Consider the following 20,274-nt stretch of genomic DNA (forward strand, 5'->3'; position numbering starts at 1 on the left):
ACACAAGAACATTCACGACACAATCGCTCTCTTTGTCTCCCGCAACTGCTAAGGGGACAGACGAGGGCTTCGAACTCTTTGCGGAGGTCCCCCGTTGAGCACCCTCCTCCTCCCAGCGAATTGATCAGGCACTCTGCTTCTGCGCTGAGTGTGCAGATGACGACTGGTGACGTGAAGGCGGCTGAGCGGAGCATCTGGGGAGTACCTTGCTCATAGCACGCGAACGCTTCTAGTCCTCCGTGAAGCGCTGAATGACCACGGCATGATCCACGGCATCCCCGAATAGACCGGAGAGAGACAATTGAGCATTCAGGAGGGCTCTCTTGTTCGCCTTCTTGAGATCCGTCAACCACAGGTGACGGTGGAGCGCAACCATGACGCCCATAGTGCGACCGATGACTTGGGCCGTGCACTTAGTGGCCATAAGCGCGAAATCCGTGGCCATGCGCAGATCCTTAACGTCATCCGGGTTAGGTTCTTCCCCGCCCAGAGAACGCTGCAGCTGAGCCTGGAAGACCTGGAGGACCGCCATGTCCATGTGTAGTGCAGAGGCAGCCTCTCCAGAGGCGGAATATGCCTTCTCTGCTATGTGGGCGGTCATCCGGCACGGCTTAGACGGCAGCACCGCCTCGGACCGCAGAGTTTACGAAGATGACGCCTGCTCGATGGGGGGAATGCACGCATAGCCACGGGCTTCCGCCCCATCCACCAGGGACAAAATGTCCGATCCTGGGGCGTGGGTGCGCGCCGACCCCCGAGGGGGTCATGTACAGCCCTGGTGAGGACACGGACGTGCTCCTTGTGAAGCGCGGGGGGGCATCCCACTCCGCCCGCTCCTTCTCTGACACCGCTAGCTCCTCTGACTCCGACAGATCCCTGTCCGAAGCTGCCAATGACATGAGCTCGTCCTCATCTCCCGACATGCCAAACCGGACCACCTCCACAGCTTCATCAGCGGGACGGAGGCTCTCATCCGCGAAGAATACTGGAGACCAGGGGGAACGAGAGCGCTGACGGCGGTCCGGCTCTCTATCTCCCCGGGGGGGAGGGGCGGGACGCTGCCTAGCAAAATCTCTGAGGGCGGCGACTCTCCAAGCCTTCAGAGCCCCCCTCTGCATGGGCCACAGGGCTCTAGACTAACTTTTTGCACTGGTTGCACTGGTGCGCCTTTTTTTCTTAGGTGCACCAGCACAAAAGTTAGGTGCACCCAAATTTTCGACCACATCGCATTTAACACCGCAATTTAACAAATAAATTTTTTAAAATCACTGTCCATATAGGCAAAATTGACTTGTAAATGATTAACTAACAATCTGGTCAACATAAAGTTCTTTATTTGAAGCACAATTCTACAAGAAAGGTAACTTACTGAAAAAGTGTTGGTGCTTAAAGTGCTTCACTGAACTGAAACTTAAAACATTTCAAGATAAATGGACCAGGGCTTGACATAACCTGGGAGGTTGATGGCTTCGTGTCAGAGCATTGCTTATGATTTTCGGACGGATCAGGCCTTAACTTAACATTATTCACGAAAAAGTTGTCAATCGTTCTTTTCATCTTCTCTCATCATCCGCGCTACATCCACTCTGTTTAACTGACGGGCCTATAGGCTCCTCCCCTCTCTGTTTAACTGACGGGCCTATAGGCTCCTCACCTCTCTCTGTCTGACTGCAGCACACGCATTTTCACACGTACACACCAGAGGTTGCGCTAGACTTTTTTATTGTCCGTCATTTTGACTGACAGGCTCGTAAAAAATCCGTCATAATCTATTATTACCCGTCACTATGGTGCAAGGTGGCGTTAGGTGGTAATTAGTATGTTCGTGACGTCATCACGCTGTACTTGTGTCTCGGAACTTGTTGTATTTTAATACAACTGAATGCCCAATAAAGCCGTTGTTGTTTATATTCATCTGTATATTTCATGTTTTAATGTTTATGTTCATATGTGATTCGATCTGGGAAAACCCAACACATGGTGCAAATTTATATATTACAGTTTTTGATACCAAGCCCTTTCCAAATCAGTTTTTATTTTGCTCATTGTATGTATGTAACAAAAGTTATGGCTGAGGTCGGCTGAAGCGCTAGGATTTTCAGGAACGGAATTTGGAGAAAAACGGGTTTAAAGTTAAGTGATGAAAATAAAAGCACAACAGTCCAGTATCACAAGTAAAAGTCACTTTACAGTGGTAAAAGACTTAATAACAATTTAATAAAAAACATTTCCTAGTGTTGAAGTCTATAAAAATACTGTAAAAAAACGTTTGAATAAAACGAAAGTAAGGAAAATGGTGCAGGGCACACTTAAAGAACGAGAGCTCTGCCGTTATCACTACACGAGGAAACTAGCAAACATTACGGTCAACAACTAATAAGCAGTGAAGCAAGTTTTACCTTGTTTATCATGTGCATAGTGTGTGGACTTTTGATCATCCCTTGTATGTTTTGCGATCGCGGTCCGGCTCGCATGAGCAGCGATAACTCCCGGTGCTGCAGACGGGGAGCTCCGCCATCTCACGAAAACATTGTATGAAAAAAACTTTGCATGCCGTAGTTTACACAGGACTGGCGGGAAATGTGCATTGATACTCCTTCATTCTTCGTGTTATGTAGTTTACTTTGATAGGTGAACTGTCTTTCCCGCGTCTCAGCGCGACATCCGATGGGTTTTCTCAGATCGCATCACATATGTCTAGTCAGTAACAATGACATGTGAAAACACGCACGTCCCTTCGCGAGCATATCACGCTCTAATGAAGGGAAACGGGGAGTTACAAATTGCTCTCATTGTAATCCGTCAAAATAACTGACGGACGGACGGCCTTCAGATTTTTCCGTCACTGGTAAACATTTTTTGTCAATGACAGAGAATTTTCGGTTAACACGACCTCTGGTACACACACGTACAGGAAAATCTGGACCACGGCCAATCAGAGGGGGGTCCGCCCTTCACTATCTCTGATTGGTTTAGACCACGATATGGGCCTAATGTGTGTCTGTTGTTGAATCACAGGGAGACTTTCAGAGTCGCGGAGACTTTTTTTCTCCCTCGAACGGCTGGTCGCACTGGTGCGACCTCCGATTTTTCTTAGTCGCACCATTGAGAAATCAAGTCGCATGTGCGACCAAATTGGTCGCACTCTAGAGCCCTGGGCCAGACCCAGGCAGAGCACGCAGTGTGAGTGTGTGTCCTGCAGGTCGATGGTCCCTCAACATAAAGTACAAATCGGCATACGGAAAAATCGGCAAAATCGGAACACATGAGCAGAAGGATCCGATGAATTCCTCTTCTCTAAGGCGTATCCTCAACAGTATGCAAAGGTGAGTGAAGGAGAAAGATTCTGAGGGAATGCGGTCCAGGCGGCGTCTTGACCGGCATTGGCCAGTTACAATTTTCATTTTACTGGCGTTGTGCAATAAGGATTCAGTAAAGTTTGGAGAAGGGGATTCCCCTAGCATTTCACGCAATGTAGAGAGACCTCTCTCGAAAGGGAACTGTAAGCTTGTAATAATTATTTATACGTTGAGTTGTCATGTATGGTTTCATGGGGAAATGCGAGTTTGACTTCAATCTACGTACAGATAAGTATATAGAATAATCTGCTTTTTATTTAGCAACAAAAGATGGTTTTCCAATCAATACTGAGTTTGTTTTCAAGACAATTCTCCACTTTATGCATGGGACTAATGGTATGGTATGGTAAAAAAAGTATGTCCGTTTTACTGTGGTTAAAAATGTTTGACTGATAATGTACGCATATTTAATTTCCCAGTGTTTATGCTGAAACTGTCCTTATAAAATATGTTGTTGTGTTTGGTAAATTTTTGAGAGCTCAGTCATCATGAGCTTTGTTTTTACTTGTCTTTATTTGCCTGTGATTTAGTGTTTCTCGTTCTTAAATGAAACATTTTCTCCTCCCAATGCAGATCCTGTTCTACAAGTCCCGACGCATGTGTCAGAGTAAGTGTGCCTTTATCTGTGGGAATTTGTGAGGAAGTTAAAACAGGAACTGTGCAAAGATGCTGAGTGTGTTCTATTCTTCATGTTCATGATATCAGTTATCTTAGCCTGTTGATCAAATGTGTGATGCAGGGCTGTGTTCAAATATCGATACGGCGTTACATCGTCATGAGCTTCTGACGATGCGTGCATCGATACACAGGGGGCTCTAGACTCATTTTCCCCACTGGTCGCTCTGGTGCGACCCACTTTCTCAGTGGGTCGCACTTTACAATTTGGTCGCACCCTTTTTTATAGTAATCATAATGACCTTGCATAAATGACCTCAGTTGATGAATCTTTCTGCTAATTTGTCACTCTGTCATTTATTCAAGTTATATATTGGCTATGAAATGATCTGACACTATAAATATAACCTGTCACTCTTCACAATCCTCCTTTATTGCCCTCTTTGCAAAGAGCTGTAATTTTGCCACTGGCCTTCTTTGTTTACCACATAAAATTAAATTAAATTAGCTAGCTCAAAACTCAAGTAACTCAGAACTAAATTATTATATATGTACTTTACTACACATTGTCATAAATAAACTTGAAATACTAAATCATACTAACTACTCTTGTTAAATGGTCTAAGCACGCTTGTGTTTTGAGTGACTGACTTGATGGGTTCAGACAGTGAGTCACGTGAGTTCAGTGTTTTACATATGAGTTGTTTCAACAAAATAAATCTGTTCAAATGAGTCATTATGTCGCAAATCGGACATTAGCGGACATTGACGCGCTGTTTGTTTTTCACAACTGTTAGGACACCGCAAAAGATAGAAGTTAACACGGAAAAAACTTCATTGGATAGGATTCCTATGATCCTTTATGTCAGCTGCATGTGCGGAACACTTGTCAGGGAAGAAAAGGCAAGATAAGGAAAAGGAGAGAGATACAGTTCAGAAACCGACGTGTTCGACTTCATACGCGCTGCGCAGAATGATCGGAAAATGACATCAATGTTCCGCGAGAGAGTTTTAAAAGCATATGGAGCACTCTAGTGCTTTTATGCCTTTCAGTCTGCACCGAATGAAGTCAAACACACACTTTAGTTTGGAGCTCTCTACTCGCTCTTTCCTGCAATTATCACAAGCGTGTCATTCACAACTCATAAATCACATTAAATGTTAAAATAAATCTTTGGCGGGGCAAAAATTCATTTTACGCACTCACACCAGTGCGACCCTGTGAAATGTTATCTCGCATGTTATAAAAAACGATTGCATTTGTGAGCATTTTGGTCACAGTCTAGAGCCCTGATACTCTGCCTCTGTATCGATTCTGCCGCACGTTTGAAAATAGCTGATAATTATGCTTCAAATGTTTTGTAATAATTTGTGTAAATGATCCAATTGTGGTTTATCCGTGATCCGTACAGACCATGATTCTGTATGCATGTGACCCGCGGATTACCTGCAAAGTTTCACCATCATAAAATGAAAGCAAGCGCGCGTTTTCTCACCTTCTCTGTGCATCAGTAAGCGCAGTACATGAAAGCGCATTTCTCGTGTCATTCACTTAAACGGTTGCGTATAAGGCAAGTTAAGGTTAGTGTTGTGTAGAGTTAAAGCTGTTCAACACACAAGTGATATGAATGGCAAGTTTATGCAAGCATATTGCTCTAAATTTGTAATATTATGTTTTGTAATCCAAAACAATAGTTCCCTTTCTGTCGGTCTCTCGACGTTGTGTCGAACCGACAGAATGGGGTTTGAACTTGAGAACCTATCATCTCTGATTGTACTTTTAAAAGGCCAATGAACTTGGCGAATGGCATGGCATGCCAGTCTCCGCCCCGTACATACGGGTATTAAAGGAAGATGGCATTCCCATTCATTCACCTTTTGTTCTTGGGAACCCGCGAAGCTAATGCATGAGAGAATTATCTCTGTGAGTACTGCTGGATTCTACGATGCAGTGCAGAGGATTCGTCCTGGTGTCTGCTCCCCAGCAGCCCCGCACCTCCTGCCCCAGCGCCCCCTTTTCAGGCGACCCCCCCGTGGACGGAGGTCATCGCGGAGGAGAGCATCGACTCCCCGTCGGCAGCCGACCAAGAAGAAACGGCCTTGATGGTGACAGCCCAGGGAGAACCAGGACATCGGGCGTGGCTCCAGCCATACCACCGCTGTAGAGCCACACTGGGATGGCCCTGCCACGTCCCACATCACCTTTTTAGGGCACGCACTCTGTCTCTAAAAGAGCTTCCTTTCTCCCTGGGTGTTCCAGCATGCAGCAGCCTCAACTCGACGTTGCGTCATGGCAGTCCCGCAGCACTCTCCACTCGATGGTGCGTCGTGCAGTGAAGACTTAAGGCAGGTAAGTCAGCAGACCTGCTCGCCTCCCCAGGGCTCTGTCCCTGGCGAGACAGCCGTTCTGCCAGCCACAGAACCTCCCCCCACGGGGGCGATGTTGCAGATCTCCTAGCTAGTTCCTCTGTCGCGGTGTCTGCGGCCTGGTCACTGCTCCCCAGCCCGTCGTAGTGGCTAGTAAGGACGATCTGTCTCGGCTACGCGTTCCAGTTCGCCAGGTGCCCGCCAAAGTTTCGGGGTATTCTGAAGGGGCACACCCTTCACAGGCTCCTGTTCAGAATGTTGACGCAGAAGCGCATCCTGACATATGTCTGATATCAGGATTGGTTCGTGGCTATCGACCTGAAGGAAGCATACTTCATGTCTCGATTCATCCGCGGCATGTCTTTGGTTTACCTTCGGTCTGGCCCTGTCTTCCCGTGCCTTTACCAAGGTCGTGGAGGCTGCTCTCGCTCACCTCAGGGAGGAGGGCGAGCGTATTCTCAACTATCTCGATGACTGGCTCATCTTGGCTCACTCGCGAGATCTGTTGTGTACGCACAAGGACCTTGTGCTCCGGCACCTCGACCAATTGGGCCTACAGGTCAACTGGGACAAGAGCAAGCTCTCCACTGCGCAGAGCACCTCTTATCTCGGTTTGGAACTAGACTCTGTTACTATGACAGCGCCCTTTACGCAGAGCACGCACTTTATCAGAGTCTGACCTTCGTCAGGCAGCAGTCGGCGGTCCCACTGAAACTTTTTCAGAGGCTCCTGGGGCATATGGCGTCCTCGACAACAGCCGTGCCGCTCAGGTTGATGCATATGAGACTGCTTCAGCATTGGCTTCAGAGTCGAGTTCCCTGGAGAATGTGGCACACGGCATAAGGCGTATTCCCATCACATCTCGCTGCTGTCATACCCTAGCCCCTTGGACAGACATGTCCTTTTTTCCAGGCTGGAATCCTGATCGGGCAGGTCTAGAGGCGCGTCGTGGTGACGACAGATGCCTCCCTGCTCGGCTGGGGTGCTGTGTGCAACGGGCATGCAGTTGGATGGGCCCCCGCCTGCAGCTTGGCTTGCCCTGAGGAGGTCCTCTCATTCAGGGCAAGCACGTGCTGCTCCACTCAGACAACATGGCTGCTCAACAGCAGGGTGGTAAAGGACATTTCTTTCTCAGGGGAAGGGCACGGTCTGGCACCCGAGACCAGAGCTCTGGAACCTCCACGTCTGGCTCCTGGACGGGACGAGGAGATCCTGAGTGACCTGCCTCCCGCAGTCGTGAGCACGATCACTCGGGCAAGAGCCCCAGCCACTAGGCGACTGTACGCCTACAAGTGGCGCCTGTTCTCGTCTTGGTGTTCAGAATAATGATGTGTCAGTACCGTTTTTTTGAGAGATGTGGTAGGAGTGGTAATAGATTTTTGTGTGGTAACTGTTCCTCACACACAGCTGTTTTACGACTTCAGAAGAATCGGGGCACAATCCATATGGGTCTCTTTGTTTTAGGGCATTATTTCGCCTTTCAAACCTGACAAACGTGGTCCCTGTGACCTGTAATTGTGTGGAAAAGACCTGCATTATATTGAAATATCATGAGGGTACGTACAGTGGGGAATACAATTATTTGATCCCCTGCTGATTTTGTAAGTTAGCCCACTTACAAAGAAGGGTCTATATTTTTTATGGTACATTTATTTTAACTGAGAGAAACAGAATATCAACCATAAAATCCAGAAAAAAACATTCATGTTATAAATTGATTTGCATTTCATTGAGTAAAATAAGTATTTAATCCTCGAGCAAAACATAACTTTGTACTTGGTTGAGAAAACCTTGTTGGCAAGCACAGAGGTAAGACGTTTCTTATAGCTGGTCACCAGGTTTGCACACGTGTCAGGAGACATTTTGGTCCACTCCACTCCTTTCTTGGCTGTTGTTCAGCAACTTGACATTTTAGCCTCCTTCACAGATTTTCTATAGGACTAGGCTCTGTAGACTGGCTAGGACACTTAATGTGCTTCTCCTTGAGCCACTCCTTGGTTGTCTTGGCGATATGTTTTGTCATGTTGAAGGCCCATCCACGATCCGTCTTCAGTGTTCTGGTTGACGGGAGGAGGTTCTCGTCCAAGATTTTACGGTACATGGCCCTGTCCCTCAGCCCCTCAATGCGGTGGCAAATTATAGACTCTTCATTTCTTTGTAAGCAGCCAACCTCCAAAATTAGCAGGGGATCAAATAATTATTTTCCCAACTGTACAGTATATAAATAACAGTTTAAAATTTTCAGTGAACTAGTCCTTTCAAAGACAAACAGCTAAAAGCCTAAACAAAGTGGGTGAATGTCTTGTATGTTTTAACAGGCCTGCTTTCCTCCCGGACCCCAATGATGGCAGTCTGTACTCTCTCGGAGGGAAAAATAATGAAGGACTGACGGTGAGACAAACTGCGGTCATTTGTACTTCTCGTTTGTTTCTCTTTGGTAGATGGCGAATTTGATTTTTGTTGTTGAAACAAATATTGTTTTTTTCCTTGCCAGAGTATGCCAAAATGCTTCGTTTACATGTTAAAAACAACAAAAACAAAATCTTATGAGAAAGCATGTCCCCAAATCCCCCCTACAGAGATTTATATTGCACGCATGACACCTTTTTCACCGCTTCCCTAGTTTGCAGGTCTGTAGTAGGTAGTAACAATGTATTATGGTAGAAGTGAAACACTGACTTTACTTAACCAGCCACAGCAGGGCCCACATTGAATGACTAAAACAAAAAAATGCATGTTTGTTATTTTGACAAACAAACATATATATATATATTGTTTTTACAGAAACTGCCGTTTACCATACCAGAGCTGGTGCAGGCATCTCCATGTCGTAGTTCTGATGGCATCTTATACATGGGTAGGTTACTTCACTGAAGTGTCTCAACTCATGTGGCATGTTGTTTGTGAAAAGGTGTGCTATTCACTAAGATTATAGACATTTTGAAACTGGAATCTGGAAATCTACTTGGAATACCCTACAGGCAATGGCGTTCGTTCATCCATTGTTGGGGGGATTTTGGGGGGAAGATTTCTGGTGTTTCGCACTGTGGCACTAGTACTCAGTTATGACAATAACGGTGAAATTGACAACTGTGATAACTGATATTGTGTTTGTTTGTTATCACAGATATGATCATACCATAAAAATCACTGTCTGCATCCATACACATTTTGTATTTTGAGAGTGATTTATTGGCCAAAAAAAGGAAAACACAAACATGGTGAGGTTATTTCATCTTTGTATAAAGTTTGCCTTGTACATTTTGGTTTAACTGCACTGTTCTTTACCATATAAAATACTGTGCGTTTGCATGTTAGACACTATACATTGTCTTTGCTCTGTCAGTGCAAAAACTGTTCTTTTTGAGCCTAGTTCACTATCTACCTCAGCTACTTAGTGCTCTGGTAATATCAATGGTATGACCCATTTCAAGAGCTGCCCTAAATCACGATTTACAATCAGAATATGAGTAAAGCTTGCATACACTAAAATACTGAAACGTTAGCGATGTTAATTCAAAACACCAGTAATTGAATGTCAAAGCGTGGTTTACAGTAAGCGCCCCGTCCTCCAGCTGAACGGGAAGTTTTGATTGGTTTTGCCCCCAAATAAGACCTGTTACTTCCTGAAGTACAGGGCTACACAGCACAGCAGTAGTTTTGAAAAGTGCCTGTCAAACGCCAGCTTGTTGTGTTGCTCCGTTGGCAACTTTTGTCTATTTTTTACTTTTGGTGAAAAATAAATGTAACGAAGTTGAATACTTTATTTGGTCACACTTTAGAATAGGGACCAATTCTCACTATTAACTAACTATTAACTTTGACTTTTGCCTCAATAAACTCCTAATTGCTGCTAATAGGGTAGTTTTTAGGTTTAGGTATTGGGTAGGATTCAGGGATGTAGAATAAGGCAATGCAAAATAAGTCATTACTATGTGCTTTATACATACTAATATACAACCAATATGCATGTTAATAATCAAGTAGTTAATGATGAATTTGTGGACCTTAATACAAAGCGTAACCCTTTATTTTTATTCTACTCAAAAGTATCACAAATTATTATACTAAAGAAAGTAGAAAAAATTAAAGATGTACTCAAGTATTGTAACGAAAGTATTTGTAATTAGTTACTTTACACCTCTGTTAGCAGGATATTGAAGTGGATTTCAGAACTTACTAGGCAGCCAGTGCAGAGATATTAGAATTGGGCTTATGTGGTCAAATTTATTTGATCTGGTGAGCACTTTTGCTGCTGCATTTTGAACAAGCTGGTGTTTATTCAGAAGTCTTGCAGGAGATCCATCCAACATTCAATTACAATAATCTATTTGTGAGGTCATAAATGCATGCATAAATGTCTCTGCATCTTAAGCAGAAAGCATTGGCCGCAGTTTAGAGATGTTTCTAAGATGCTATAAATTTTTGTTTTAATGTTTTCAGTTTCATAAATTTCACTGGATAAGTTATTTCCCCCCGTTAAACAGCCATGATGTATAGTGTTGGGTATCTTTCAGCGGGGGTGGCATATGTTTGAAGAAGTGATGCTATACTAACGGCATTCGTGTGGGTGGGCATTGTGAGATTGTTTCCTGATATCACCACAAGAAGCCCGCACCACTCCTAGTTCTTACCATAATGATGAAACACAGCTTCTATAATTGCACCCACCCAGCCCAAGGAAGTTAACCAAACAGTGATTAACCCAGATGACACACAAATTTAATCCCATTACATGTTAATCCCTCTCAGTGAGATTTAGTAACTGTGAAAATACACCATGAATATTGTCTCAAAAATGTGTTCGTTGCTAAGTGAAAACACGGGGTGTGTTTGAGTTGTCGTGTTGATGTCTGTGTACACATTGTGAGATTATTTACTCATGCTGCATCAGTTCTCTTTGGACTTTGATGTATTGATGTGATAAGAGGCAAGGTGTAATGTAAACCACATGCTCAATGTATATTAGAAAATTATTTTTTATTTCTGTTTCACCTGAAATTATTTTATTTATTTATTTATTCTTAAAGAGTACATTCCTCAATATTTTTAAGGGCTTATTTTGGTTTATGGAGTGTCCGACAACAAGTTTATGTACATACATGATGTAAAAATACTATTATTTCGTAATAATAAGCAGTTTTTATTACCTTACTTCTTGACTGACTCTCAAATGATTCGTTCCGCGATTCATCTGTGTAATCTCCGCCTTTCCGCCAGCGTAGTCTGATCTGATTGGTCAGATAGTGTAGTCTGCTGTGATTGGTCAAATGGTCTAGTCTGCTGTGATTGATCAAACGCGTTCAGCATGTGTCGCAAATGGACCGCCTATCATTACTGCTGTATTACGGTTTGCAGGTGGTTGGATATTAACAGTGTATAGAGAGAGATGGCGTCGATTTTACCTTACCAGTTCGAGCCCGAGTCTGACGAATCATTCTTTAATCCTTATACAGATGCCAGTAAGAAAAAGGACTGTTTTAGACACTTCTCTTGTAACAGTTAGTTATCACGGCATACAGTGTACGGTGTTCGTATCTTCAGATGTTATTATAACTATAGTACACCACGCAGTTCTTGAAATAAAGACTTTGCGAGTTAATATGGTTGAACACTTACATTAGCGCAACGAGTTTATAGCTAACGTTAGGTAAACAAACAGTAACAACCCCAAAAATAACGGTAACGTTAGCTAAACACAGACATGAGATAACGTCACACAAATTTAATTTTAAGTAAAGACAAAAATAAAGAGTCACACTTACAGGTTGTGATTCGGTGGAGCTTACAGGTCCAAATAAAGTTGGTATTGCAACATCTTTTAAGGAAAGACGTTTAATGTATCCTGCAGTAAAGGCGCCAAGATTGATGAAGCAATCTTCGGTAAAATGACGCGCGCAAAGTAAAACGTTCGGTTTATACTCCTTTGGTGTCGTTTGAAAAATAAATAGTAACCATTTTTTCCTCAGAAGTTCTTCCTTTGGTAGTGAAAATAAGACTGACTTAGTTTCACTACATAGAACACAGCTTCTCTTAGACATGATGCACACGTCACGAACGAGCTAGTACAGTGTTTGGGGAGGAGAGAGTTAAGTTTTCGCAGTCAGTAGGCGGGGATTTTTCTAGTGACGTAGGTACATTGTGGTTAAAGATTCGGACAGGTCATGGCTTGTTCGCGTGATTCAGAGTCGATTACCTTTTTTATAAGCTAATAACTTTGTTATTCGTTCACCTTCGGATTTACAACTTGGCAGATTGCTTACATTCAAACACGGCAAAATTAAACACTTCATGAAATGTATTTTTTATGATCTCGAGGAATGTACTCTTTAAGTTTTGTTATAAAATAGTTAAATGTCTTAAAATATTAATAAATTGATCAAATGTGAAATTATGTGGTCTGAATGTTCTTTTTTGTGTGTTGTCGTTAGATTTTGATGTAGAATATTGTGATTGGGAAGGAGTAAATAAATATAAATGTATATCCCATATGAAACTCTGAAATATCAATAAATAAACCTAAATACATGTTGTACAACATACTGTTGAAGAAACATCAAGATAATGTGCATGAAAATACTTTAGAAAAATGGTTTATGGAAGTTCAGCCAGTAGAAGTAAATAATGATTGATGCTAGGATAATATTGTTAATGTAATACATTTTTTAAATATTAAGTAGAGTATATACATTTTAACTATCCTAAATAATTGGTAAAGCAGATTCCCATAAATTATATAACCATAGAATATCTTAAATGTGTTCACCCAAAAATAAAATGATTTTATATTACACCCTCAGAATTATACCTTAAAAACTAAAACATTAAAATTTTTTCAATATTGTATGGAGAGAGGACTAAACCTGCAAAAATTATAAATAAATGAATGTATAAATAAATAAATATATAAACGAATAAATGTAATAATATGAAAATAAATACAGGAATGAATGGTTTGATAAAACAAAATAATTCGTTTTAGCTATTATTGATCTTAGCTTTAACTTTTCTTTTCATTTTTTAAATTGATTTATTATTTTTTGTGTCCATTTTTAATTATTTTTAATTATTATTATTTTTTATTTTTAGATTATTTTATTTATCATTTCCTTTTATTTTTACATTTATTTATTTATACGTTTATTTATTTTTATATTTATTTATTATCGCATGTATTTATTTCCACTTTTATTTATTTATTCTTGTATTTATTCTTACTTTTCTGTGTCTTGTATGATAATTAGATGGGTTGGTCTTGCCTACTATTGGTTCAGCGTAGATTGAAGCGTTTGATCGATTACTCTTGACTTGTTTTGGACTAACGTCACGTCACTCACTGATCGTTTGCTTCGTGTATAACGTTTATGGCGTGCGCACAATTAGCTAGAGAGTTACAGCATTTAGCCAATGAAGTCGATAACCATGCATCAAATGACTATGTGTCATTCAGATTAGATGCATTTATTGAGGATTTATTACAGATTGACGGAGAGATAAATGACAAAGTTCTTCAAAATCTGTGCGAGTCAGGGGGTGCTAAGGTGGTGACCAAGTTCCGGTTACAGGTCCTCTGCCAAAGAGGTGCATGAACGACCTCAGCAGATTCGTCGATTCTGAAAGCACAAGACGACTTGATATTAAGATGTCTAATAAACACAGACTTTCTTGTTACATGATTTTGACATTCTTGTTAAGTTTGCAAATTATTGGTATGATCGCCCGTAACGGCTGAAGCGAGGTGAAAAAATAAATAAAGCGATTTGACACGGGATTCGTACCCATACAATAAAGTGAGGCAGCGTGTCACTACGGTAACAATTACACTAAGCTATTTCGCAATGCTAGCTGCTGCGGATCTTTGCAATAATATCAAGATGTCACACAACAATATGCAGCTTGATGAATCAAGGGAATATGCCCGTTTTAACTTGTGACCTCTGTGTTATTTATCTCTTATGGAATGTAGTTTACGAGTACCGTTTAGTAACCACGTCTTTTTAGAAGGAATGGTTTCCATTTGATGGCCCCTGTAGTGAAAGAACGATGCTCATTACTACCGTGTTAACTTGTGACTTAAGTTCACTATGTCTCAATTCATTTACATTATGTTACATTAAATCTTTACGCTTTTTCTAACCGAAAGGCTGCTTATAACTATCACTTTGACAAAGCGTTAGCTTGCGACTTCGGTTTACAAGCTCATCTGTGTAGTTAAACCTTATTACATTTTGTGCTTTATGATTTTCACCAGTTGAACTGTAACACCACCATAGCACCCTCTGACTCGCACAGACTTTGAATGTGCTGCAAAGAGGCTAACAACCGAGGGAGAACTTTGTCATTTATCTCGCCGTCAGTCTGTAATAAATCATCAATAAGTGCATCTAATCTGAATGACACACGGTCATTTGATGCATGGTTATCGACTTCATTGGCTAAATGCTGTAACTCTCTAGCTAATTGTGCGCCCGACATAGTTACTTAACGTTATACACGAAGCAAACGATCAGTGAGTGACGTGACGTTAGTCCAAAACAAGTCAAGAGTAATCGATCAAACGCTTCAATCTACGCTGAACCAATAGTAGGCAAGACCAACCCATCTAATTATCATACAAGACACAGAAAAGTAAGAATAAATACAAGAATAAATAAATAAAAGTGGAAATAAATACATGCGATAATAAATAAATATAAAAATAAATAAACGTATAAATAAATAAATGTAAAAATAAAAGGAAATGATAAATAAAATAATCTAAAAATAAAAAATAATAATAATTAAAAATAATTAAAAATGGACACAAAAAATAATAAATCAATTTAAAAAATGAAAAGAAAAGTTAAAGCTAAGATCAATAATAGCTAAAACGAATTATTTTGTTTTATCAAACCATTCATTCCTGTATTTATTTTCATATTATTACATTTATTCGTTTATATATTTATTTATTTATACATTCATTTATTTATAATTTTTGCAGGTTTAGTCCTACATAGTGGAGGATGTCCCAGAACTGAAAATTGCTAACATTTTTCCAAATATCTTTGTGTTCAACAGAACAAAGAAATTTATACAGGTTTGAAACAACCTGGGGGTGAGTAAAATAATGACTTTTGATCAGTAGGTGCTGGCCGATGTGAAATCACTATGAGTTTGAGTCGCTTATAACGTGCATTTGAAAAAGCAACACCCGTCAAACATCATCGTTATAAATATACTTTATTGTCATGAAAATACCTGAGAAGGCTTGAAAAACAGTGATAGAAAGATCACCATGATCCCCATAATCATTTCCTGGAACTACTTGTGGTGTTGTACTTCTACTGTGGTGCTTATTTGGAGTTTCTGCGCGAGAGCGCCCTCTGGCTTTCATATGCAGCAGCATTTAACCGTACTTCACTGAAGAACTGCGCAAAATATTGCCGTATATCGCCTAATCATGTGCGGTTTTTATTAATTTATCGTGCAGCCCTACCTGTTAGATAGGTAGGAAAAGCACAGATATGATATAACGGGCTTACAAATATTGTTTAAAGTTAATCTACATTACAGTTGATAGCTCTCAATCATACTTCAATGTTAAATGGCTATGATTAATGTTAAAATTAAGGCAAAATAATCTCATAGAGACATCAGTAGTAGTACTTTTTTATGTTGTTTCTACATTCAAGTTCAAGTTTATTTATTTATAGAGCACATATAAAACAGCCACAAGACTGACCAAAGTGTACATTAGAATGAATAACCAAAAACAGAAATAAAAAAATAATAACCAGAGAGAAACAGATCAGCATTCAGTGAGCACAGAAATAAGCATAAAGAATACAAAATAAAATGGAATAAAATTGGGTTATTGGTAGGCCAGATCAAACAATTATGTTTTAAAGCGAGATTTAAAAATGGGAAGAGAAGGTGCCACTCTGATCTTGAGTGGCAGATTGTTCCACAGCAGAGGGCCAGCCACTGAAAAAGCTTGTTCTCTTCTACATTTCAGTCTGGACTGGGGGACTGAAAAGATATTTTGAGTGCAGGAACGTAGGCTTCTTGTAGTGGTATAAAAGGGCAGCAGCTCTGACAGATATCTAGGGGCTTGGTTGTAGAGCCCTGCATTTCAGCCCGGCCCCGACGGGCCCCGACTTATTTACGCCCCTCGGGCCGGGCTTGGGGCCAATTTTTACGTCATAGCTCACAAGCGGTCCAGGCTTCGGGCTTGTTTTAGGCTTGTCCTCATTTTTATATATTAGACATTCATTAATATTTCTAATATATATTAGAAATTCAGTAAATAAAGAAGCGATAACAAGTTGATGATGGTACATTTAAAACATCGAACACGTTTACATATCACGCTGACACACATTACACATTCTGCTTGCGCGTAGTTGTGCCCGCGCGTTCACATATGTTTCCCTCGTCCACTATTCACCTCACGTGCAATGGAGAACATAAAGAGAAAAATCGCAAATGGCGAACTTAAAACACAGAAAAACGAAGAGGATAGGTAAACTTCTGGGCTGTTTTTCTACACGATGTTCTTTAAGAGATTGTTCTTGTGGCTGTACCCGTGTTAGGAGGCTGTCTCGTTTTCTGTTTGGGATTAGACTTTTTTCATTGGTAATTTTTGCCTAAGTGTAAGGTAAGACATCTGTATGTTGTTGATATTATTATTATTTTAAATTGTTTCGATTTTACATGTTTTCGTTTGTTTTCAGCACGTTGTTAGCCGTTGCAAGCAGCAGAGCACCTGTTTATAAAAAAGTGCCCTTTTACTGTTGTGGTGATAATAAACGTTTAAACTAACAATGTAATATGCTTAAATTGTTGAGTTTTTTCTTTATTTAAAAAAAATCTTTGGATTTTATTGCAGGCAAGCCAAGTGTTGATTTGATAGACTAAATTGATCAAACGTAGTCAACTCACCATCGGCCACTAGCCGCTTGGTCGTCTATTTAAAAAATAAAAAGTTTAATTTACCAAACAAAAAATGCTCCAAAATTTTTCCTAAATTAACTTAATAAAGGAAAAAAAATATATAACTTCTTTGCCATTAAAAAAAAAAACGGAACTATTTTAATGGCTGCAACAGTAGTATTGGTTGTGTAATGGGATTAAAAATAAATAAAAAAATGGGCAGGGCCGTGCTCGGGCCAGAGCCGGGCTACGGCCTGGATTTAAGGCCCGTGCAGGGCTCTACTTGGTTGTGTAAAGACTTGTAAACCAATAAAATAATTTTAAAAACAATTCTGGATTGAATGGGCAGACAGTGGAGGGCCCGCATACATTCATTTGAAGATTAAATCTGAAATTATTAGAATCTAAAAGTATATTTTAAAACATTAGTGTTATGTGCAATTAACCACAATTAATTCAATTCAATTCAATTGAGTGTGATTAATTGGTTATTTTTTTTAATCGATTGACAGCAGTAGTCCATGCACAAGTTGATCCACACAATATAGAATCTTCAATTAACCTAACCTGCATGTCTTTGGGCTGTGGGAGAAAACCGTAGTAAACCCACACTGAAAGTGGTGCCCCCCACCTGAAATTAAATATGCCCCTATGGGCTAGTTGCACAAATCCGCCAAATAAGATTTCCTATCAGCGATTGTAAGCAGGCGTATAACACTTGGGAAACTTGGGAATAGTATTGTTTTTGGCCACGCAAATATGGGTTTTTTAGGTAAGGAATAATTGACGATGGGCGGGAGTCAATTATTCAGCTTATACCACGGTTACCACACCACAGGACATTGTTCAAATGTTTACTTCCAATGTTTGTCATGTTATCGCATTTAAAATGCTTTGATGGTAGACTACTTTCTTGCGCATCTCATTTCAAGCATCCGTTAGAGCGAACGGACTCTGACGCTTTAGCCACTGATGTGTGTGTGTATGTGTGTACATGCGTGCGACCGAGAGAGCAAGAGACCACGCGCACACCTGCGTGTTTGCAGTAATGTGACAGAAAACCCAGTGATAATAAATAATTTATTCCTTGTATTAATTCTATCATCAGCAGAAAAAAAATCACGCAAACTTTTGAAAGAGTAGATCTATCAAATTATATTTGTTATCAGTTATAAGCAGCATGAAGAGGAAAACGAAACTGCACACGTTTCCATTAACAGTAAAGTTTGACATTATAAACGTCAGATCAAGAGCAGGGTGCTGTGTGCGGTAATGGCCTGTAGGCTACACTATAACCTTTCTGTTGTTTAAACTTTGCGAAGTGATATGGAACTGTAATGCGGTCAGCAGATTACTGAAAGTTAATGCATACCCATAGAACGTTTGTCAACCAATCAGATTGAAGCATTCAACAGCCCGTGGTATAAATAAAATAAAATAAACTGATATATCAGTGATATAACAGAAAAACGTCTTTACATTGCCGAGTACCTCGTTAAGCCAAAGGTTACTTCACTTTAGGAGTGTACTCGGTGAGTACCGATATTTGTAAATATTTAGGAAAGGGATGTAAATGTTCAAGCAGATTACTTATTGTTTGTAAATATTTAGGATAGGGATGTAAATGTTCAAGCAGATTACTTATTGTTTGTCATTATAATTAACCTTTAATACCACAAAACGCATATGAGACCACCACAGTATCAAGGCCTCATAATAGAAACAAAATATGCAGTTTTGATGTTTATTTCTGCCATCTGTTCCTGTTATTACTGAATGCATTTGCAATTTTTATCCAAAGCAACATTTTATCAGTAAATGTGTGTTCACCAGGATCGAACGTTCAAACCCATGATCTTTGCACTGCTAACACAGTTCTCTACCAGCTAAGCTACAGGAACACCCTTATTTGTAGCCCTTTGTTTAGGTGTTAAATGTTTGTTTGTTTGTAGGTAAGAAACAAGACATCTGGTATGTGGTTGATCTGTTGACTGGAGAGAAGCAGCAAACGCTGACCTCTTCCTATGCTGAGATGTTCTGTCCATCATCCTCTCTGCTCTACCTTGGCCGTACAGGTAAGACGAAGAATTTCACATAAAGTTCTCACCAGATTATTTATCTATATGAACTAAAACAGTGAAACTTTGTAAGTAGTGCTTTAACTCTAAGGAACCTGTAAATGGAGAAAACTGTAACTTGAGAAACAGGGACCGGTGTACAGGGCTCCAGACTGCGACTAAATGGTCGCATTTAGTTTTTTAATCAGCGCAAGCGTTTCAAGTACTCGACTTGACATGTGCGACCTGCCAATTTGGATTTTTTTACTAGTTGTTATATCACATGTGAAAAGACGAGTAGATCGCGAGCCCACCAGTGTAGGCCTATGTGTGTGAGTGAGAAGAGTCCGGAGCTGCGCGGCTGGGTGACTGATGTTTACACAATAAAATCCTATTAAAAGAACGTATTAAGACGAGCCATTTGTTTTGCTTTAACACTATAAACAATAAAATATATACTTTTTCATACAAAATGACAACCACGTTTTCTGTTGGTTCAAATGAATTCAGTACTAATTTGGTCTGGTGTAATCAGAGTTTAAACAGTTTCTTTACTTAGCCCTTAAAGCTTCTCTGTAAGCTCTGCCTCTTTAAATGATGAGCAGAAACAAACCACCATCACCTGCAGTTAGACAGGTAGTATTTTAAAACTATTTTAACACATTTACATTTCTGTACAAATGTAAACTCAACTCAACTTTATTTATATAGCGCTTTTTACAATTTTCATTGTTACAAAGCAGCTGTACTTGAGACATATTGACTATAAGCAAAACAACTAAAGTTATACCTGTAAAAACAAGAAAAAGCTGAAAACATAGAAGACAGACATACCCACATACAAAACACTCCACACACACAATATGCACACGTACTAACACACATAGACATAAACACACACTGACGCGCACAGGCTTTGGTTGACTATCCCTGTGGGGACAGTCCATAGGCGTAATGTTTTT

The 20,274-nt window shown here is 40.4% G+C and overlaps 1 protein-coding gene across 3 annotated transcripts in view; it reads left to right on the forward strand.

The window, feature by feature from the left end:
• The window catches only part of LOC130561538 (serine/threonine-protein kinase/endoribonuclease IRE1-like), a 135,522-nt gene that overhangs the window by 38,362 nt on the left and 76,886 nt on the right, over window positions 1–20,274 (forward strand). For 2 of the 3 annotated variants that reach the window (XM_057345948.1, XM_057345949.1), the window contains exons 3-6: window positions 3,933–3,966; window positions 8,660–8,732; window positions 9,126–9,198; window positions 19,208–19,330. In XM_057345948.1, coding sequence (XP_057201931.1) covers window positions 3,933–3,966; window positions 8,660–8,732; window positions 9,126–9,198; window positions 19,208–19,330 — 303 coding nt within the window. The remainder of the gene's footprint in view (window positions 1–3,932; window positions 3,967–8,659; window positions 8,733–9,125; window positions 9,199–19,207; window positions 19,331–20,274) is intronic. The other variant, XM_057345950.1, reaches the window with a different exon arrangement.

The sequence above is a fragment of the Triplophysa rosa genome, linkage group LG11 (assembly GCF_024868665.1).
Source record: "Triplophysa rosa linkage group LG11, Trosa_1v2, whole genome shotgun sequence".
NCBI lineage: Eukaryota > Metazoa > Chordata > Actinopteri > Cypriniformes > Nemacheilidae > Triplophysa > Triplophysa rosa.